Here is an 18,874-nt window from a genome sequence, read left to right as displayed (position 1 = left end):
ATAGTTCCCTAAAAGGGGAACTGTATTTTGGTCTAATGGTTGCTAAATAAGAATTTACTTCAGAATCATGTGGGAACTTTTAAAAATTCAGATGCCTGGGCCCCATCCACAGATATTTTGATTCAGTAGATTTCATGTGCGGTCCAGGACTCAAAATTTTTAACAAGCTCCCCACGTACTTCTGAAAATTATCCAGGTTTGAAAACTACCCCTCTAGTACAGGGGTCATCAAACTACAGCCCTTAAGCTAAAGCAAACCCTGCCATCTGTTTTTGTAAATAAAGCTTAATAGGAATGCAGACATGCCCATTCATTTATATCTTGTGTATGGCTGTTTTGTGCTATAATGGCAGAGTTGAGTAACTGAGACAGAGACCATATGGCCCACAAAATGTAAAATATTTACTATCTGGTCCTTTACAGAAAAAGATTGCAAACCCTTACTCTTGTCTATTTCATGACTAATTTCCAGAGTCATGTGATTACTTGTGATGGGAATTAAGTAAGGCAATGCAGATGATCACTACTGAAAACAATAATACCTGGACTGAATTCTTTACAATCTTTATCTTCATATGAGAAAAACGATTGTTTTTTATATACAAATTACCAGCCAAATTTTTTCCTGAGTTATACTGTCCCCTAATGGTAGAAATGTTAAATCACAGATGCTTAATCAGATTAGATGTTCCCCATTGTTAATCAATTCCTGAAATCAGTCACTATAGACTTTGTAGCAAGGGACTTCAGGAATCAGTTCAGGTGGTAAAACTGAGCAGGACTAAACGCGCTCAGAGAAGGTGGGCAATTTTAATGAGAATTAGAATCCCTTCCCTCTGTAAAATTCCTTTCTCTTCAAAGACTATTACTCTTTGCATATGCAATTAGATAGTCATTTATCCCAAGGTGATACATTTCTTGAGGACATTTCAGCCATTTGTGATGACATGTCCATCTCCAAAATTGAAGCACAATACTATCAATATGGTCAAAATCACATGTGTACTCACTATGATGAACGGTGATGAAAGGAAAGAAAGCTTAAACAGGAATCTGGATGCATACACATAAATGCCAAGATGGTTACCAAGGCGGATTGCACCCATGTTGGCAATAATGAGTCAGCAGAGGATGAAACCACTGGTTTTCTCCTTGACTAATGATTAAAATCCTCTGAGTCGCTTTTAAAACATGATGATGGCCAATTCCTGACCCCCATCAGAATTACTTGGGACATCTCTTAAGGTGATGCTGGACCTTTGTAAGGTGGACCACACTTTGCGTAGGAATGAATTAGATCATCCCTAGCCACTAGCTACCATTTTCATACAAACTCAGTGGTTCTGAGACCTTAAAGTATGTAAGTATCACTTGGAAGCTAACTAAACATGCAAATTTGCAAGCTCCAGTGTCACAAATTAAAACTCAGTGCGGAGACGAGGGGAAGATGGCGGAAGAGTAAGACGCGGAGATCACCTTCCTCCCCACAGATACAACAGAAATACATCTACATGTGGAACAACTCCTACAGAACACCTACTGAACGCTGGCAGAAGTCCTCAGACCTCCCAAAAGGCAAGAAAGTCCCCACGCACCTGGGTAGGTCAAAAGAAAAAACAATAAACAGTGACAAAAAGGATAGGGACGGGACCTGCACCAGTGGGAGGGAGCTGTGAAGGAGGAAAGGTTTCCACACACTAGGAAGCCCCTTCGCGGGCAGAGACTGTGGGAGGCGGAGGGGGAAGCTTCAGGGCCACGGAGGAGAGCGCAGCAACAGGGGTGCGGAGGGCAAAGCGGGGAGATTCCCGCACAGAGGATCGGTGCCTACTGGCACTCACCAGCCCGAGAGGCTTGTCTGCTCACCTGCCGGGGAGGACGGGGCTCAGAGCCGAGGCTCGGGGGTTTCGGTCGGAGCGCAGGGAGAGGACTGGGGTTGGCGGCGTGAACACTGCCTGCAGGGGGTTAGTGAGCCACGGCTAGCCGGGAGGGAGTCCGGGAAAAGTCTGGACCTGCCGAAGAGGCAAGAGACTTTTTCTTCCCTCTTTGTTTCCTGTGAGTGAGGAGAAGGGATTAAAAGCGCTGCTTAAAGAAGCTCCAGAGACGGGCACCAGCCGCGGCTATCATCGCGGACCACAGAGACGGGCATAAGACTCTAAGGCCGTTGCGGCCGCCACCAAAGAAGCCTGTGTGCGAGCACAGGTCACTATCCACTGCTGTGCAGCCCGCCACTGCCAGGGTACCGGGATCCAGGGACAACTTCCCCGGGAGAACGCACGGCGCGCCTCAGGCTGGTGCAACGTCACGACGGCCTCTGCCGCCGCAGGCTTGCCCCGCATCCGTGCCCCCCCTCCCCCCCGCCTGAGTGAGCCAGAGCCCCCGAATCAGCGGCTCCTTTAACCCCGTCCTGTCTGAGCAAAAAACAAACGCCCTCCAACGACCTACATACAGGCAGAGGCAGGGCCAAATCCAAAGCTGAGCCCCTGTGAGCTGTGAGAACAAAGAAGACAAAGGGAAATCACTCCCAGCAGCCTCAGAAACACCGGATTAAAGCTCCACAATCAACTTGATGTGCCCTGCATCTGTGGAATACATGAATAGACAACGAATCATCCCAAAATGAGGAGGTGGACTTCGAGAGCAAGATCTATGATTTTTTCCCCTTTTCCTCTTTTTGTGAATGTGTATGTGTATGCTTCTGTGTGAGATCTTGTCTGTATAGCTTTGCTTCAACCATTTGTCCTAGGGATCTATCCGTCCATTGTTTTTTTTAAATTTTTTTTCTTAATAATTAATTTTAATAACTTTATTATACTTTACCTTCTTCCTTCCTTCCTTCCTTCCTTCCTTCCTTCCTTCCTTCCTTCCCTCCCTCCCTCCCTCCCTCCTTTAGACAACGAATCATCCCAAATTGAGGAGGTGGACTTTGAGAGCAAGATTTATGATTTTTTCCCCTTTACCTCTTTTTGTGAGGGTGTATATGTATGCTTCTGTGTAAGATTTTGTCTGTATAGCTTTGCTTCCAACATTTGTCCTAAGATTCTATCCATCCCTTTTTTTCCTAAATAATTATTTTTTAATTCAAAAACTTTATTATATTTTATTTTACTGTATCTTCTTTCTTTGTCATTTTTCCTTCCTTCCCTCCTTCCTTCCTTCCTCCCTCCCTCCCTCCTTTCTTTCCTTCTTGCCTTCTTTCTTTCTTTCTTCCTTCCTTCCTTCCCTCCTTTCTTTCTTTCTTTCCTTCTTTCTTCCTTCATAGTTCTACTAATTCTCTCTACTTTTCCTCCTTCTTATTCTGAGCCGTGTGGATGAAAGGCTCTTGATGCTCCAGCCAGGACTCAGTGATGTGCCTCTGAGGTGGGAGAGCCAACTTCAGGACACTGGTCCACAAGAGACCTCCCAGCTACACATAATATCAAATGGTAATAATCTCCCAGAGATCTCCATCTCAACACCAGCACCCAGCTTCACTCAACGACCAGCAAGCTACAGTGCTGGAAAACCTATGCCAAACAACTAGCAAAACAGGAACACAACCCCACCCATTAGCAGAGAGGCTGCCTAAAATCATAATAACTCCACAGGAACCCCAAAACACAACACCAGACGTGGACCTGCCAACTAGAGAGACAAGATCCACCCTCATCCACCACAACAAAGGCACTAGTCCCCTCCACCAGGAAGCCTACACAACCCACTGAACCAACCTTAGCCACTGGAGACAGACATCAAAAACAACGGGAACTACGAACCTGCAGCCTGCAAAAAGGAGACCCCAAACACAGTAAGATAAGCAAAATGAGAAGACAGAAAAACACACAGCAGATGAAGGAGCAAGATAAAAATGCACCAGACCTAACAAATGAAGAGGAAATAGGCAGTCTACCTGAAAAAGAATTCAGAATAATGATAGTCAGGATGATCCAAAATCTTGGAAATAGAAGAGACAAAATGCAAGAAACATTTAACAAGGACCTAGAAGAAGTAAAGATGAAACAAGCAATGATAAACAACACAATAAACGAAATTAAAAATACTCTAGATGGGATCAATAGCAGAATAACTGAGGCAGAAGAACGGATAAGTGACCTGGAAGATAAAATAGTGGAAATAACTACTGCAGAGCAGAATAAAGAAAAAAGAATGAAAAGAGCTGAGGACAGTCTCAGAGATCTCTGGGACAACATTAAACGCACCAACATTCGGATTATAGGGGTTCCATAAGAAGAAGAGAAAAAGAAAGGGACTGAGAAAATATTTGAAGAGATTATAGTTGAAAACTTCCCTAATATGGGAAAGGAAATAGTTAATCAAGTCCAGGAAGCACAGAGAGTCCCATACAGGATAAATCCAAGGAGAAACATGCCAAGACACATATTAATCAAACTGTCAAAAATTAAATACAAAAAAAGCATATTAAAAGCAGCAAGGGAAAAACAACAAATAACACACAAGGGAATCCCCATAAGGTTAACAGCTGATCTCTCAGCAGAAACCCTGCAAGCCAGAAGGGAATGGCAGGACATACTGAAAGTGGTGAAGGAGAAAAACCTGCAACCAAGATTACTTTACCCAACAAGGATCTCATTCAGATTTGATGGAGAAATTAAAACCTTTACAGACAAGCAAAAGCGGAGAGAGTTCAGCACCACCAAACCAGCTTTACCACAAATGCTAAAGGAACTTCTCTGGACAAGAAACACAAGAGAAGGAAAAGACCTATAAAAACGAACCCAAAACAATTTGGAAAATGGGAATAGGAACATACATATCGATAATTACCTTAAATGTAAATGGACTAAATGCTCCCACCAAAAGACACAGATTGGCTGAATGGATACAAAAACAAGACCCTTGTATATGCTGTCTACAAGAGACCCGCTTCAGACCTAGAGACACATACAGACTAAAAGTAAGGGGATGGAAAAAGATATTCCATGCAAATGGAAAGCAAAAGAAAGCTGGAGTAGCAGTCCTCCTATCAGACAAAATAGACTTTAAAATAAAGACTATTAGAAGAGACAAAGAAGGACACTACATAATGATCAAGGGATCGATCCAAGAAGAAGATATAACAATTGTAAGTATTTATGCACCCAACATAGGAGCACCTCAATACATAAGGCAAATACTAACAGCCATAAAAGGGGAAATTGACAGTAACACATTCATAGTAGGGGACTTTAACACCCCACCTTCACCAATGGACAGATCATCCAAAATGAAAATAAATAAGGAAACACAAGCTTTAAATGATACATTAAACAAGATGGACTTAATAGATATTTATAGGACACTCCATCCAAAAACAACAGAATACACATTTTTCTCAAGTGCGTTTGGAACATTCTCCAGGATAGATCATATCTTGGGTCACAAATCAAGCCTTGGTAAATATAAGAAACTTGAAATTGTATCAAGTACCTTTTCCGACCACAACGCCATGAGACTAAATATCATTTACAGGAAAAGATCTGTAAAAAATGCAAACACATGCAGGATAAACTATACACTACTTAATAACAAAGTGATCACTGAAGAAATCAAAGAGGAAACTAAAAAATACCTAGAAACAAATGACAATGGACACACAATGACCCAAAACCTATGGGATGCAGCAAAAGCAGTTCTAAGGGGGAAGTTTATAGCAATACAAGCCCACCTTAAGAAGCAGGAAACATCTCGAATAAACAACCTAACCTTGCATCTCAAGCAATTAGAGAAAGAAGAACAAAAAAATCCCAAAATTAGCAGAAGGAAAGAAATCATAAAAATCAGATTAGAAATAAATGAAAAAGAAATGAAGGAAACAACAGCAAAATCAATAAAACTAAAAGCTGGTTCTTTGAGAAGATAAACAAAATAGATGAACCATTAGCCAGACACATCAAGAAAAAAAGGGAGAAGACTCAAATCAATAGAAATGAAAAAGGAGAAGTAACAACTGACACTGCAGAAATAAAAAAGATCATGAGAGATTACTACAAGCAACTCTATGCCAATAAAGTGGACAATCTGGAAGAAATGGACAAATTCGTAGAAATGCACAATCTTCCGAGACTGAACCAGGAAGAAATAGAAAATATGAACAGACCAATCACACGCACTGAAATTGAAACTGTGATTAAAAATCTTCCAACAAACAAAAGCCCAGGACCAGACGGCTTCACAGGCGAATTCTATCAAACATTTAGAGAAGAGCTAACACCTATCCTTCTCAAACTTTTCCAAAATATAGCAGAGGGAGGAACACTCCCAAATTCCTTCTGCGAGGCCACCATCACCTTGATAACAAAACCAGACAAGGATGTTACAAAGAAAGAACTCTACAGGCCAATATCACTGATGAACATAGATGCAAAAATCCTCAACAAAATACTAGCAAACAGAATCCAACAGCACATTAAAAGGATCATACACCATGATCAAGTGGGGTTTATTCCAAGAATGCAAGGATTCTTTAATATACACAAATCTATCAATGTGATAAACCATATTAACAAACTGAAGGAGAAAAAACATATGATCATCTCAATAGATGCAGAGAAAGCTTTCGACAAAATTCAACACCCATTTATGATAAAAACCCTGCAGAAAGTAGGCATAGAGGGAACTTTCCTCAACATAATATAAGCCATATATGACAAGCCCACAGCCAACATCATGCTTAATGGTGAAAAACTGAAAGCATTTCCACTAAGATCAGGAACAAGACAAGGTTGCCCACTCTCACCACTCTTATTCAACATAGCTTTGGAGGTTTTAGCCACAGCAATCAGAGAAGAAAAGGAAATAAAAGGAATCCAAATCGGAAAAGAAGTAAAGCTGTCACTGTTTGCAGATGACATGATACTATACATAGAGAATCCTAAAGATGCTACCAGAAAACTACTAGAGGTAATCAATGAATTTGGTAAAGTAGCAGGATACAAAAAGAACGCACAGAAATCTCTGGCATTCTTATATACTAATGATGAAAAATCTGAACGTGAAAGCAAGAAAACACTCCCATTTACCATTGCAACAAAAAGAATAAAATATCTAGGAATAAACCTACCTAAGGAGACAAAAGGCCAGTATGCAGAAAATTATAAGACACTGATGAAAGAAATTAAAGATGATACAAATAGATGGAGAGATATACCATGTTCTTGGATTGGAAGAATCAACATTGTGAAAATGACTCTATTACCCAAAGCAATCTATAGATTCAATGCAATCCCTATCAAACTATCACTGGCATTGTTCACAGAACTAGAACAAAAAATTTCACAATTTATATGGAAACACAAAAGACCCCGAATAGCCAAAGCAATCTTGAGAACAAAAAACGGAGCTGGAGGAATCAGGCTCCCTGACTTCAGACTATACTACAAAGATACAGTGATCAGCACAGTATGGTACTGGCACAAAAACAGAAAGATAGATCAATGGAACAGGATAGAAAGCCCAGAGATAAACCCACACACATATGGTCATCTTATCTTTGAAAAAGGAGGCAGGAATGTAAGTGGAGAAAGGACAGCCTCTTCAATAAGTGGTGCTGGGAAAACTGGACAGGTACATGTAAAAGTATAAGATTAGATCACTCCCTAACACCATACATAAAAATAAGCTCAAAATGGATTAAAGACCTAAATGTAAGGCCAGAAACTATCAAACTGTTAGAGGAAAACATAGGCAGAAGACTCTATGACATAAATCACAGCAAGATCCTTTATGACCCACCTCCTAGAAAAATGGAAATAAAAACAAAAATAAACAAATGGGACCTAATGAAACTTCAAAGCTTTTGCACAGCAAAGGAAACCATAAACAAGAGCAAAAGACAACCCTCAGAATGGGAGAAAATATTTGCACATGAAGCAACTGACAAAGGATTAATCTCCAAAATTTACAAGCAGCTCTTGCAGCTCAATAACAAAAAAACAAACAACCCAATCCAAAAATGGGCAGAAGACCTAAATAGACATTTCTCCAGAGAAGATATACAGACTGCCAGCAAACACATGAAAGAATGCTCAACATCATTAATCATTAGAGAAATGCAAATCAAAACTACAATGAGATATCATCTCACACCAGTCAGAATGGCCATCATCAAAAAATCTAGAAACAATAAATGCTGGAGAGGGTGAGGAGAAAAGGGAACACTCTTGCACTGCTGGTGGGAATGTGAACTGGTTCAGCCACTGTGGAGAACATTATGGAGGTTCCTTAAAAAACTACAAATAGAACTACCATATGACCCAGCAATCCCACTACTGGGCATATACCCTGAGAAAACCATAATTCAAAAAGAGGCATGTACCAAAATGTTCATTGCAGCTCTATTAACAATAGCCCGGAGATGGAAACAACCTAAGTGCCCATCATCGGATGAATGGATAAAGAAGATGTGGCACATATATACAATGGAATATTACTCAGCCGTAAAAAGAAACGAAATTGAGCTATTTGTAATGAGGTGGATAGACCTAGAGTCTGTCATACACAGTGAAGTAAGTCAGAAAGAGAAAGACAAATACCGTATGCTAACACATATATATGGAATTTAAGAAAAAAAAAATGTCATGAAGAACCTAGGGGTAAGGCAGGAATAAAGACGCAGACCTCCTAGAGAACGGACTTGAGGTTATGGGGAGGGGGAAGGGTGAGCTGTGACGGGGCGAGAGAGAGTCATGGACATATACACACTAACAAACGTAGTAAGGTAGATAGCTAGAGGGAAGCAGCCGCATGGCACGGGGATATTGGCTCGGTGCTCTGTGACAGCCTGGAGGGGTGGGATAGGGAGGGTGGGAGGGAGGGAGACGCAAGAGGGAAGAGATATGGGAACATATGTATATGTATAACTGATTCACTTTGTTATAAAGCAGAAACTAACACACCATTGTAAAGTAATTATACCCCAATAAAGATGTTAAAAAAAAAAAAAAAAAAAAAGAAATGAAATTGAGCTATTTGTAATGAGGTGGATAGACCTAGAGTCTGTCATACAGAGTGAAGTAAGTCAGAAAGAGAAAGACAAATACCGTATGCTAACACATATATATGGAATTTAAGGGAAAAAAATGTCATGAAGAACCTAGGGGTAAGGCAGGAATAAAGACGCAGACCTACTTGAGAATGGACTTGAGGTTATGGGGAGGGGGAAGGGTGAGCTCTGACAGGGCGAGAGAGAGTCATGGACATATACACACTAACAAACGTAGTAAGGTAGATAGCTAGTGGGAAGCAGACGCATGGCACAGGGATATTGGCTCGGTGCTTTGTGACAGCCTGGAGGGGTGGGATAGGGAGGGTGGGAGGGAGGGAGACGCAAGAGGGAAGACATATGGGAACATATGTATATGTATAGCTGATTCACTTTGTTATAAAGCAGAAACTAACACACCATTGTAAAGCAATTATACCGCAATAAAGATGTTAAAAAAAAAAAAAAAAGAGGCATGTACCAAAATGTTCATTGCAGCTCTATGTACAATAGCCAGGAGATGGAAACAACCTAAGTGCCCATCATCGGATGAATGGATAAAGAAGATGTGGCACATGTATACAATGGAATATTACTCAGCCATAAAAAGAGACGAAATTGAGCTATTTGTAATGAGGTGGATAGGCCTAGAGTCTGTCATACAGAGTGAAGTAAGTCAGAAAGAGAAAGACAAATACCGTATGCTAACACATATATATGGAATTTAAGAAAAAAAATGTCATGAAGAACCTAGGGGTAAGACAGGAATAAAGATACAGACCTACTGGAGAACGGACTTGAGGATATGGGGAGAGGGAAGGGTGAGCTGTGACAGGGCGAGAGAGAGGCATGGACATATATGCACTAACAAACGTAAGGTAGATAGCTAGTGGAAAGCAGCTGCAATGGCACAGGGATATCAGCTCAGTGCTTTGTGACCCCCTGGAGGGGTGGGATAGGGAGGGTTGGAGGGAGGGAGATGCAAGAATGAAGAGGTATGAGAACATATGTATATGTATAAGTGATTCACTTTGTTATAAAGCAGAAACTGGCACACCATTGTAAAGCAATTATACTCCAATAAAGATGTTAAAAAAAAAAAAAAGTCACTTAGTGGTACCCAGTGAGCAAATAGTTTGGCCTGAGGAGTCCAAGATGGCTTCATTTCACATGCCTTGGCTGGAAGGCTAGGCCAGCTGGGACTGTTGCCTGGAATGCCTACACACAACTTCTCCAGTCTGGCAGCCTTGGCAGTAGGTCTCCTTACATGGCAGCTCAAGGTTCCTAGAGAGAGTGTTCCAAAATACAGAAAGTGGAACAGAGTCATTTCTGCCATAGTCTACTGGTCAAAAAAGTTCCAGTGCTCAACCAGATTCAAGGGGAGGAGTCATAAACAGGCTGGAGTCATGGCTGTGTGACCCTTTGAAAAATCTCAAGTGCAGCTGTATAGAAACCTGAACTCAAAAGGAGTTCATGCTTGGTTTATTGTTGTCTTGAAATTCTTTATAATTTTTGAACAAAGGGCACTACATTTTCATTTTGAACTGGGTCCCACAAATTATGTAGCCTGTCCTCATCATAAACCTCACCTTTCAATGGATAGAGTATTAAAAATTTTGTAGCCATCTTTAACGGGCCATAAGCTGCCTGCCAGAGACTTCATTCCGCACCATAGTTCTGTATTCAAAATTATCCTTTCAAAATGAAGACTGATGTTTGTGGGTTAAATTCACCATAAAGAAGGGAAACAAATTATGAGGTTGGAAACTGGAACAAATTCTGTGATAAGTTTAGGATTAATAAATATGTTGGAAACCAACAACACTGAGTATCTGCTGGCACCCTGTAACTGGTCAACTCTGGGCTCACTCACTCAGTTATGTCACTTAGGCATTAACCAACAGTTATCCAAGATCAGTATGTGTGCTGAATTTATCCATATTGTCCTTGATGAGAAAGACAGCCAGTAATCACTATATAGAAAGGAGTCTCCATGGTCTCAGCAAACCTGGATTTGTTTTGGGGGGGTATCTGCAAAACTATGTGAAGGTTATTAGAGAAGGCAGTGACAACTCCTATGCTTTTTGAGAACCCCAGCCACATCTGACATCTCTTTGGGTCATCAGTCATTTGCACTGCATTATGTTCTCAGCAGGAGTTCAATATGATTGCTGGTGATGAATCTAAGCAACAAATGGCATCGTAACAATAACAACTACCAAAAACCAAGATGAATAGAATGGGGACACAATTAATGGAGAACAAGGTCAGGAAAAGTTAAGTACAGTATTTTGCACAAAGGCAAAGATTATTGAATTGAAAATATTGATATGATAAACTCTTGAAAGGTATTATTATCCAGGGAAAGTTTCTTAGAGAAAGAAGCTAGACTTTGAAAGAAATGAGGGTTGGCAGAGTACTGAAAGGAAATAGAAACTACATTGGTATGAGGACAAGAAGAAAATCAGCCCAACTAGGGTGGAAGAACGTGGGTAGACGGATGTTACTGGATAAATTAGAGGTGAGGAAAGGAGAGTCATTGCTCCAGGGCACTGGTCCTAGGCTGCGGAATCTGAATTTACTCCACAAGTTATGGGAAGTTACTGTAGTTTGCTATTGGTTTGGAGGGAATGAGTGATGGCTTTTTATTTTAGTATGCAAGTATAATAGTGGAAGTCTCCAGCTGATGCACATTCCAAAGGAGGTGGCAGAAACCTAGTGAATGATTCCCTGAACCACTGATCCACATTGAGGGTACAAGTATTAGAAGCTGGTGATCAGAAAGGACTTTAAAAGAGAGGAGTTCTTGAGATACTTGATGGTGGGAATGTTTCCCCTTATCTCAGGAGACTATTTGAAGAAGTTAATATGTATCTCTTGGAGTTTGAAGAACACAGTGGCCTGGTATCTGATTCCCTCCTGAAGAAAATTTATAGGGTAAAAGAAAGGATGACTAGCTACTTTGATGGAGGTAGTGAGAACTGGCCTGCATTCCCAGAATTCTTTGAGGTGAAAATGTGTTTCCTGTTGTGGTAGATGTTGTGATGCCTGAAAGACTTGTTCCTCCAGCCACTGGAAGTGATGCCAGCAGACAGTCCTCAACTGTCAGTCTCCTAGGGGATTGCTTTGGCTGAAGAAAGCTGATGACTGTCTGGTATGGGGGTACAAAGTCCCAGCCCCCCACCCCAATTTAGAACAACTCTGCAGAGCTATCCCAGGATCAGAACTCCCTGTAGATTGGCTAAGGTATCTGTCGAGGCTGCAGCAAAGCTCAGCTTCTCCCGCTGACCAATTTTGCTTCTTTCCCTTCCTTTCTACAGGTGTTGATCCCAAGGACACTCCCAAATAAACATCTTGCATGGTTATCTCCATTTCAGAATCTGTTTCCCAGGAAACCTGACCTGTAACACCTGTAGATCAGATATGGACCCCACCAGTAAGTCAACTAGCATGAATTATCTTGGGTCTGCCCAAGTGGGACCCTGTAGGGAGGAATAAACATCAGTGGACAGGATCCTTAAAGTATCACTGAATTCCTTACAGCTGGGGAAGCAGTGAGCACCAGCTGGAATATAGCTGCACCAGCCCAGGTCAAGAAAACTGAAGATTAAAGATTTCCAGTTATGAGGGGGAGAGAGTCTTTGAAGAACTTACAAAACTATCTCTGAGAAGAGCCAGTTTTAACCATTTGCCAAGTCCAAAGAGCACAAACATCCAGTTCACAGCAGTGTCAATCAAATAAAGCCTTTCCCTCCCCTCTCCTGTCCTCCTTCCCAGGGCTCCAAACCTGGAGAGGTTAGAAACCCGGCGGAGGGGCAAGAACACAAGGTACCATAAGAGAGAAGACGCCAACCCCACACTTTTCTTGACTTAAAAGTTTAAAACTGTTTTCCCATCTCTCTCCATTTTTCATGATATCCCTCAAATACTGTCATAGTCTATCCTTTCCTTTACTTGGTGAGATGCCCCATATTCCTGTGAAGTGTTGTCTGCAGTGTCCCTTGTTGCAAAAAGTCAAAACCTCACCTTGTCCGTAGGCCCTGACGTAGCGCTGTGGTGGAACTGCGCGACCGCCACGCTGCTCACCCCGCCCAGCGGCTCACTCCGCCCCGCGGCTCACTCCGCCCACGCGCGCTCCGCTCTCACTCCCAGCCCAGCCCTGCTGCCCCGCCCCATCCGTTCCGCTCCTCTGGCCCCGCCTAGCCACCCTGCCCCGCCCCATCCCTGTCATCCGCCCACTAGCCCTCCCCTTCTCGATGCGCTCGCCCCGCCCCTTCCTGCTGTCCCGCCCCGTCTCACTCGTCTGGTCCCGCCCCCTCCTGGTAACCTGGTGGCAAGGAGCGGCGGCCGCCGGCGCCATGGGGACTGCCTCGTCGCTCGTGAGCCCCGCCGGCGGGGAGGTGATCGAGGACACGTACGGGGCGGGCGGCGGCGAGGCCTGCGAGATCCCGGTGGAGGTGAAGCCCAAGGCCCGCCTGCTGCGCAGCTCGTTCCGCCGGGGCGCGGGGGCGGGGGCGGGGGCCGGGCCGGGTTCGCTGCCCCGCGGGGCGGGCGGCGGCGGGCTGCTGGGGGCCAGCTTCAAGTCCACTGGCTCGTCGGTGCCCGAGCTGGAGTACGCGGCGGCCGAGTACGAGCGGCTGAAAAAGGAGTACGAGATCTTCCGGGTCAGCAAGAACCAGGAGTTGTTATCCATGGGCCGCCGCGAGGCCAAGCTGGACACGGAGAACAAGCGGCTGCGGGCAGAGCTGCAGGTAACGCTGGGCCCGGGCGCTCACCGGAGACGGCCGCGACACCCGGGAAACTGAGCCCCGGGGCCGCCTGCCCACCTCCCCGCAGCCTCTTGGCCGCATTGCCAGTTGGACCCCTGGACGCCTGACTGCTCTGCATTTTAATTTGAGGGGACGTACTGTCTTGGGGTCTAAACTGATTCCTTAACTAACCGCCCCCCCCCTTTTCTATTTCTGGTCCATTCATTCAGATGCCTTGAAGCAATTAGCCTGAAAGTGTCCTGAAGCAACAAATGCTAATCTCCAGAGAAGTAGGTCCACACGGGGCACACATATACACCAAAGACTTTGGTGACATCTGTTGAGGAAACTCATCAAACCCTTCCTAGGAGTTTTTAACCACGCCTCGCCCTCCCACCCCTCCACCCCCCCCCCACAAATTTACATACCTCGGAGGTGGGGCTTCTGTCTCAGTTTCTTTTTTTTTTTAATTTTTTTAAAATTTATTTTTATTTATTCTTTTAAATATATTTTTAAATTTATTTATTCTTGTTTTTTTGGCTGCGTTGGGCCTTTCTTGCTAAGAGCGGGCTTTCTCTAGTCAGAGGCAAGGGTGGGGGCTACTGTTCATCACCGTGCGCAGGCTTCTCACTGCCGTGGCTGCTCTTCTTGTGAAGCACGGGCTCTAGGCACGCGGGCTTCAGTAGTTGTGGCACACGGGCTTAGTTGTTCCGCAGCAGGTGGGATCTTCCTGGACCAGGGCTTGAACCCGTGTCCCCTGCACTGGCAGGTGGATTCTTAACCACTGCACCACCAGGAAGCCCCTATTTTTGTTTCTTTGTGAAGTTCCATAGCTGTTGGATTTCAGTGATCTTGAAGTGAATTTTTCTGGCAGCCCCTGATTTTCACCACCTTAACTGCTGTGGTTGAAAATGTTCCCTAGGGATAGTCAAATTTCCTTAATCCACTTGATTAAATTACTCTAAAAACAATTATTTCATGCCCTTCCTGTAATAGATCTATTTTAACTGATTATTAGGAAAGTTATTTTTTTGTGAGCAAAGGCGTGAGATTTTGTGTCATCAGTTTGGGGCCCCTCTGAGGGTTGTAGTTTGTTTACTCTATTTTTCTTTACTATGGAAGAGACTTCTGGACAGCCCAAGTGTTCCTGAGCTCATTACAGGAGGAATAGAATAAATACCTCAGACCTGATTTTTCTAGAAGGAAGAAGCCTTCTTCCTTCTAGACTAGTCCTTCTAGTCAATCCCTCTCCACCCCTACCCCACTCCCATTAGCTGTTGTCTAATTAGCACTGTTATCTGAGAATACATAAGCAGTTTTATCTGTTGTCTTACAGATTTTCCTATTGGGCAGTCTTAATGCACTTGCATATATGAAGTGGACTTATGCATTTCAGATATCTGATTTCATGCATCCAAGCCATTGTCTTGGATTCACTGCATATTGCAAAAGACTGAGGTGGAGGTAGAAAAGAAAGCCAGACCAACCAGGGTAGAGTGCACTAAGTGTTGACAAATGTCACAGTCCCAGGTTATTTCCTGTTACCAATCCTGATTCCTTATGTAACCCTTTTGATTCCTTTCTCACATATCTAGACATTTTTTAAAAACCTTCTGTATTTATTTAATCCATTCAGTCAGACATTTACTGGAAGCCTATCGTGTATCAGGCACTGCTAGTGCTTGGGGCTAGCAAGAGGAGTAAGACATGGAGCCAAGGAGTGCACAGTCTCACAGAAGTAATTATCCTTCAGGTTAAGCCTTACAAGTTGTACTTTTTGTTCTCTTAAAGATGGGAAAGCTGAGGTGTAGTGAAGATTAAGAACTAGTGCAGTATTTCAAAGAAAAAGCATTAATTTCCATTGAAAGCTTAATGTCAAATATCTTTATTTATAGTTCAAGCATATTTGCGTTTTTTTTTCCCATTATGTGTTTGAATAGAATGGCAATATGCAGTTCTTGATAACTGGTGAAAAAGTAAGTAGATTGTTAAAATTCTAAGATATTTAATATGTATATAAGATAATGTAAAATTTGGGAGGCATGCTATTTTTGTTATAAATAATGAGGTAAATTATTCCAGGCACTTCAGAAAACTTACCAGAAGATACTTCGGGAAAAGGAAAGTGCTTTAGAAGCAAAATATCAAGCAATGGAGAGAGCAGCTACATTTGAACATGACAGAGATAAAGTTAAGAGGCAATTTAAGGTAAATTTCATACATCTTTATCCCCAAAGTGATATGGAATAAAAGCAGTATATTTTAAAAGTTCATATAATACTGCGATGAATAGCCAGAAGTAAATGATGTAGGAGCCATGAAAGTTATAAGAACTAAACTAAAGCACTTTTTACATTTTTGAGTTGGACGAGGTAAACTTAAGGTAGTTTCAAAGAAAAGGTATAAAAGTGAACATTTTAATAGGGATCTGGGGGGGAGCGGGAAAGGAAAGTGTTTCTATTAGGGGAAAGCATTTAGAATGTTTGGGGATGTTTTCTATGGATAAGCATTACTGGCATTAAATGGGAGGGGGACAAATTTGCTAAACATCAGGTAGCACACAAGGCAGCTCCACACTACAGACACACATCCTGCTGGAATTCCAGTGGGTTCCAGTTACAAAACAGTGATGTAGAGGTACTCAGATTATTCATCCTACAAAAGGGGAGATCAAGGACCAAATGAATATTGATTTTGTGAAAGAAAGAATTTTCTCTTAAAAGTTGCTGATACAATTTTTGATTATGGAAAACGGTTTCAAAATTAAAATCCTTCTTTTAAAGATTTTTAGGGAGACCAAGGAAAATGAAATTCAGGATTTATTGAGGGCCAAGCGAGAGTTGGAGAGTAAACTTCAGAGGCTACAGGTTCAGGGGATACATGTATTTGATCCTGGAGAGTCTGATTCAGATGACAACTGTACAGATGTTACTGGTAAATTTATTTCCTATATATAATATTTTGAGATTTCAATATAGGTATAATGATTATAGAGCCAACTTTGAATCCTTTTACTTATAAGTAATTGCTGTTACAAATAGAGTTGCACTTTCTCTTTCTCAGTTGTTATGACAGCTCTTTTCTATGAAGTCCATGATGTAGAGGCTGAGGTTCCTTCTCTCTCATTGTTCTACCAACCTTAACCCATAGCTTTTCTCTCTCTGGTCTAAGCCCCTCTAAGTCCCAACATCACATCTACAATTTAGCCAGGGGGAGGGAGGGAATACCTTACTTTCCTTGAAAGCACAATCTGAAAGATATACAGATTACTCCTACTCAAACCCCATTGGCCAGAACTCTACCTAGGAAGATGGGAAAGTGTAATCATTAGCGGGAGAGCCATGTATCCACATAAAATTTGGGGTTGTGTCACTAAAGGAAGAAGGGAAGAATGGATGTTGGAGGACAGTAGTCTATGTCACATTATTTTTCCACATAATTGATATATTCTTTACAACTATCAGAATATCTGCATAATATTTCACTGAGTGGTTTCCAATGCAGTTTTGTGAAATACTTTTAAAGTTTTTGTTTTACAATTAAACATAGAAAGTGTTTTTTCTAGAAATAAAGAAAAACTTGGAATCATAGACTGAAAGGGTCCACTGTGTTCCAAGGAAATAATAATGAAGTGTGATTGATTTTGAGAAATATTCTATTTTAAATGTGGTGGAAAAATGCAGTCACTCTACCATTTATTAAAAAAACTATAATTATATTCTTACAAACTGATGTATTTTGGAGTGAAATATGGCAACTAGCATCCTGGGACTTTTATTACTAACTTTTGAGGAAAAAAAGTGAAGTGATTCTTAATGGCATTAGTCCTCGTGATTATTTCAGTATTGACATATGTTAAAATGTACAGGGTTTCAAAACTATTATATTCTAATTCTCTTAGCAAGTTAATAAAAACGAGTTAATATTTCCTCATAGGTCTTTCTTCCTATTTCGATATAAACATGAAGAAGGAATGCTTGAGGGAATGTCACTCATTATTTGTCACCCACAAATAATAATCTCAGTTTTGCCAGAGATTTAGCCCAAATACCAGTTTACTTATGTTTAGTCAAGGATGCCATGAATTATTATTTATTAAAAAAAAATCAACGTGTTCATAAGTACCTATTGATTCAGACAATTTTTTTTGCTCTGAGAGGTTAAAGAAAATGTGCTCTTTACATCCTTAGCTTACATCCTAATGAATTACCAATATTAATTACTGGTGTGCTAGTAATAGTCTTCCTTTGAAATTCTTTCCTTCACATTTTACACTGATACCTAAATCATATAGTTAGGAATGTTTTTTAGAATTTTTTTGTTGGGGGGTGTTTTTAACTCCTCTCTGTTATTATAATTCTTTTGGTTATTGTATTCCTAATTTCTTTTCATCTTTCTCTTTTTAATCCCCTTTTTAAGTTTGAGGTAATAACCAGAATTATGTTAACCACCACCTTAGAACTTGCCAGAAGTTGGTGGCAAAGTACTTTCAAAATCATTGTTTTGATTTCAAAATCAAACTTTGAATATCTGTTGTATTTATAATATTGTTGTATTTTTTGCATTAGAAATCCATTGAATATATATGATAAGTTTTTGAAATTCCAATATAGTTTGGTTTTCATCAGATGAAATCTCTTGCTTTTACAGCTGCTGGACCCCAGTGCGAGTATTGGACTGGTGGAGCCTTGGGAAGTGAGCCCTCCATAGGGAGTATGATTCAGCTTCAGCAGTCTTTCCGGGGCCCTGAGTTTGCCCTTAGTTCTATAGATATAGAAGGACCCTTTGCTAACGTCAACAGAGGTAACACACGCCATTTGCCAATTACCTTGGTTAATGGTAGTGACTGTTTGTGTACTATAATCTTATGCTGGGAAAACTGCCATCAGCAGAGCATGAGACTTGTGTTCTGGGTGTCTTCCACTGTCAAACCATCATGTACTCGTGCTTGTCACTGACCAGGAATGATGAAGTTACATAATTCACATCAGGATCAGTTGGTGCCTCCCGGCCAGACTGGCCAATAGGTTCTAATAACTGAATTTCTGGTCTGAGTTCTCGGATATTTTAGTTGAGCGGTGAGAGCCTAATGTAGATTAACGGAAAAACAGTAGTGTTTAGTCTTCCCTCTGCATCTTTGATGGTGTTG

General features: G+C 41.6%; 1 protein-coding gene and 1 long non-coding RNA gene across 5 annotated transcripts in view; one reads left to right on the top strand and one right to left on the bottom strand.

The window, feature by feature from the left end:
* The window catches only part of LOC132424994 (uncharacterized), a 111,302-nt gene extending 98,226 nt beyond the window's left edge, over nt 1-13,076 (bottom strand). The window contains exon 1 of the long non-coding RNA XR_009519320.1: nt 13,004-13,076. This is a non-coding gene — a long non-coding RNA (uncharacterized lncRNA). The remainder of the gene's footprint in view (nt 1-13,003) is intronic.
* Nucleotides 13,077-13,305: 229 nt separating this feature from the next.
* Nucleotides 13,306-18,874, top strand: part of NPHP3 (nephrocystin 3) — a 60,095-nt gene continuing 54,526 nt past the window's right edge. For all 4 annotated transcript variants that reach the window (XM_060011268.1, XM_060011269.1, XM_060011267.1 and 1 more), the window contains exons 1-4: nt 13,306-13,728; nt 15,808-15,933; nt 16,509-16,659; nt 18,376-18,528. In XM_060011268.1, coding sequence (XP_059867251.1) covers nt 13,336-13,728; nt 15,808-15,933; nt 16,509-16,659; nt 18,376-18,528 — 823 coding nt within the window. In that variant the 5' untranslated portion in view covers nt 13,306-13,335. The remainder of the gene's footprint in view (nt 13,729-15,807; nt 15,934-16,508; nt 16,660-18,375; nt 18,529-18,874) is intronic.

This window comes from Delphinus delphis, chromosome 4 (genome assembly GCF_949987515.2).
Source record: "Delphinus delphis chromosome 4, mDelDel1.2, whole genome shotgun sequence".
Classification (NCBI taxonomy): domain Eukaryota; kingdom Metazoa; phylum Chordata; class Mammalia; order Artiodactyla; family Delphinidae; genus Delphinus; species Delphinus delphis.
The sequence above is the reverse complement of the archived record's forward strand: the minus strand, read 5'-3'. Positions and strand labels throughout refer to the sequence as shown.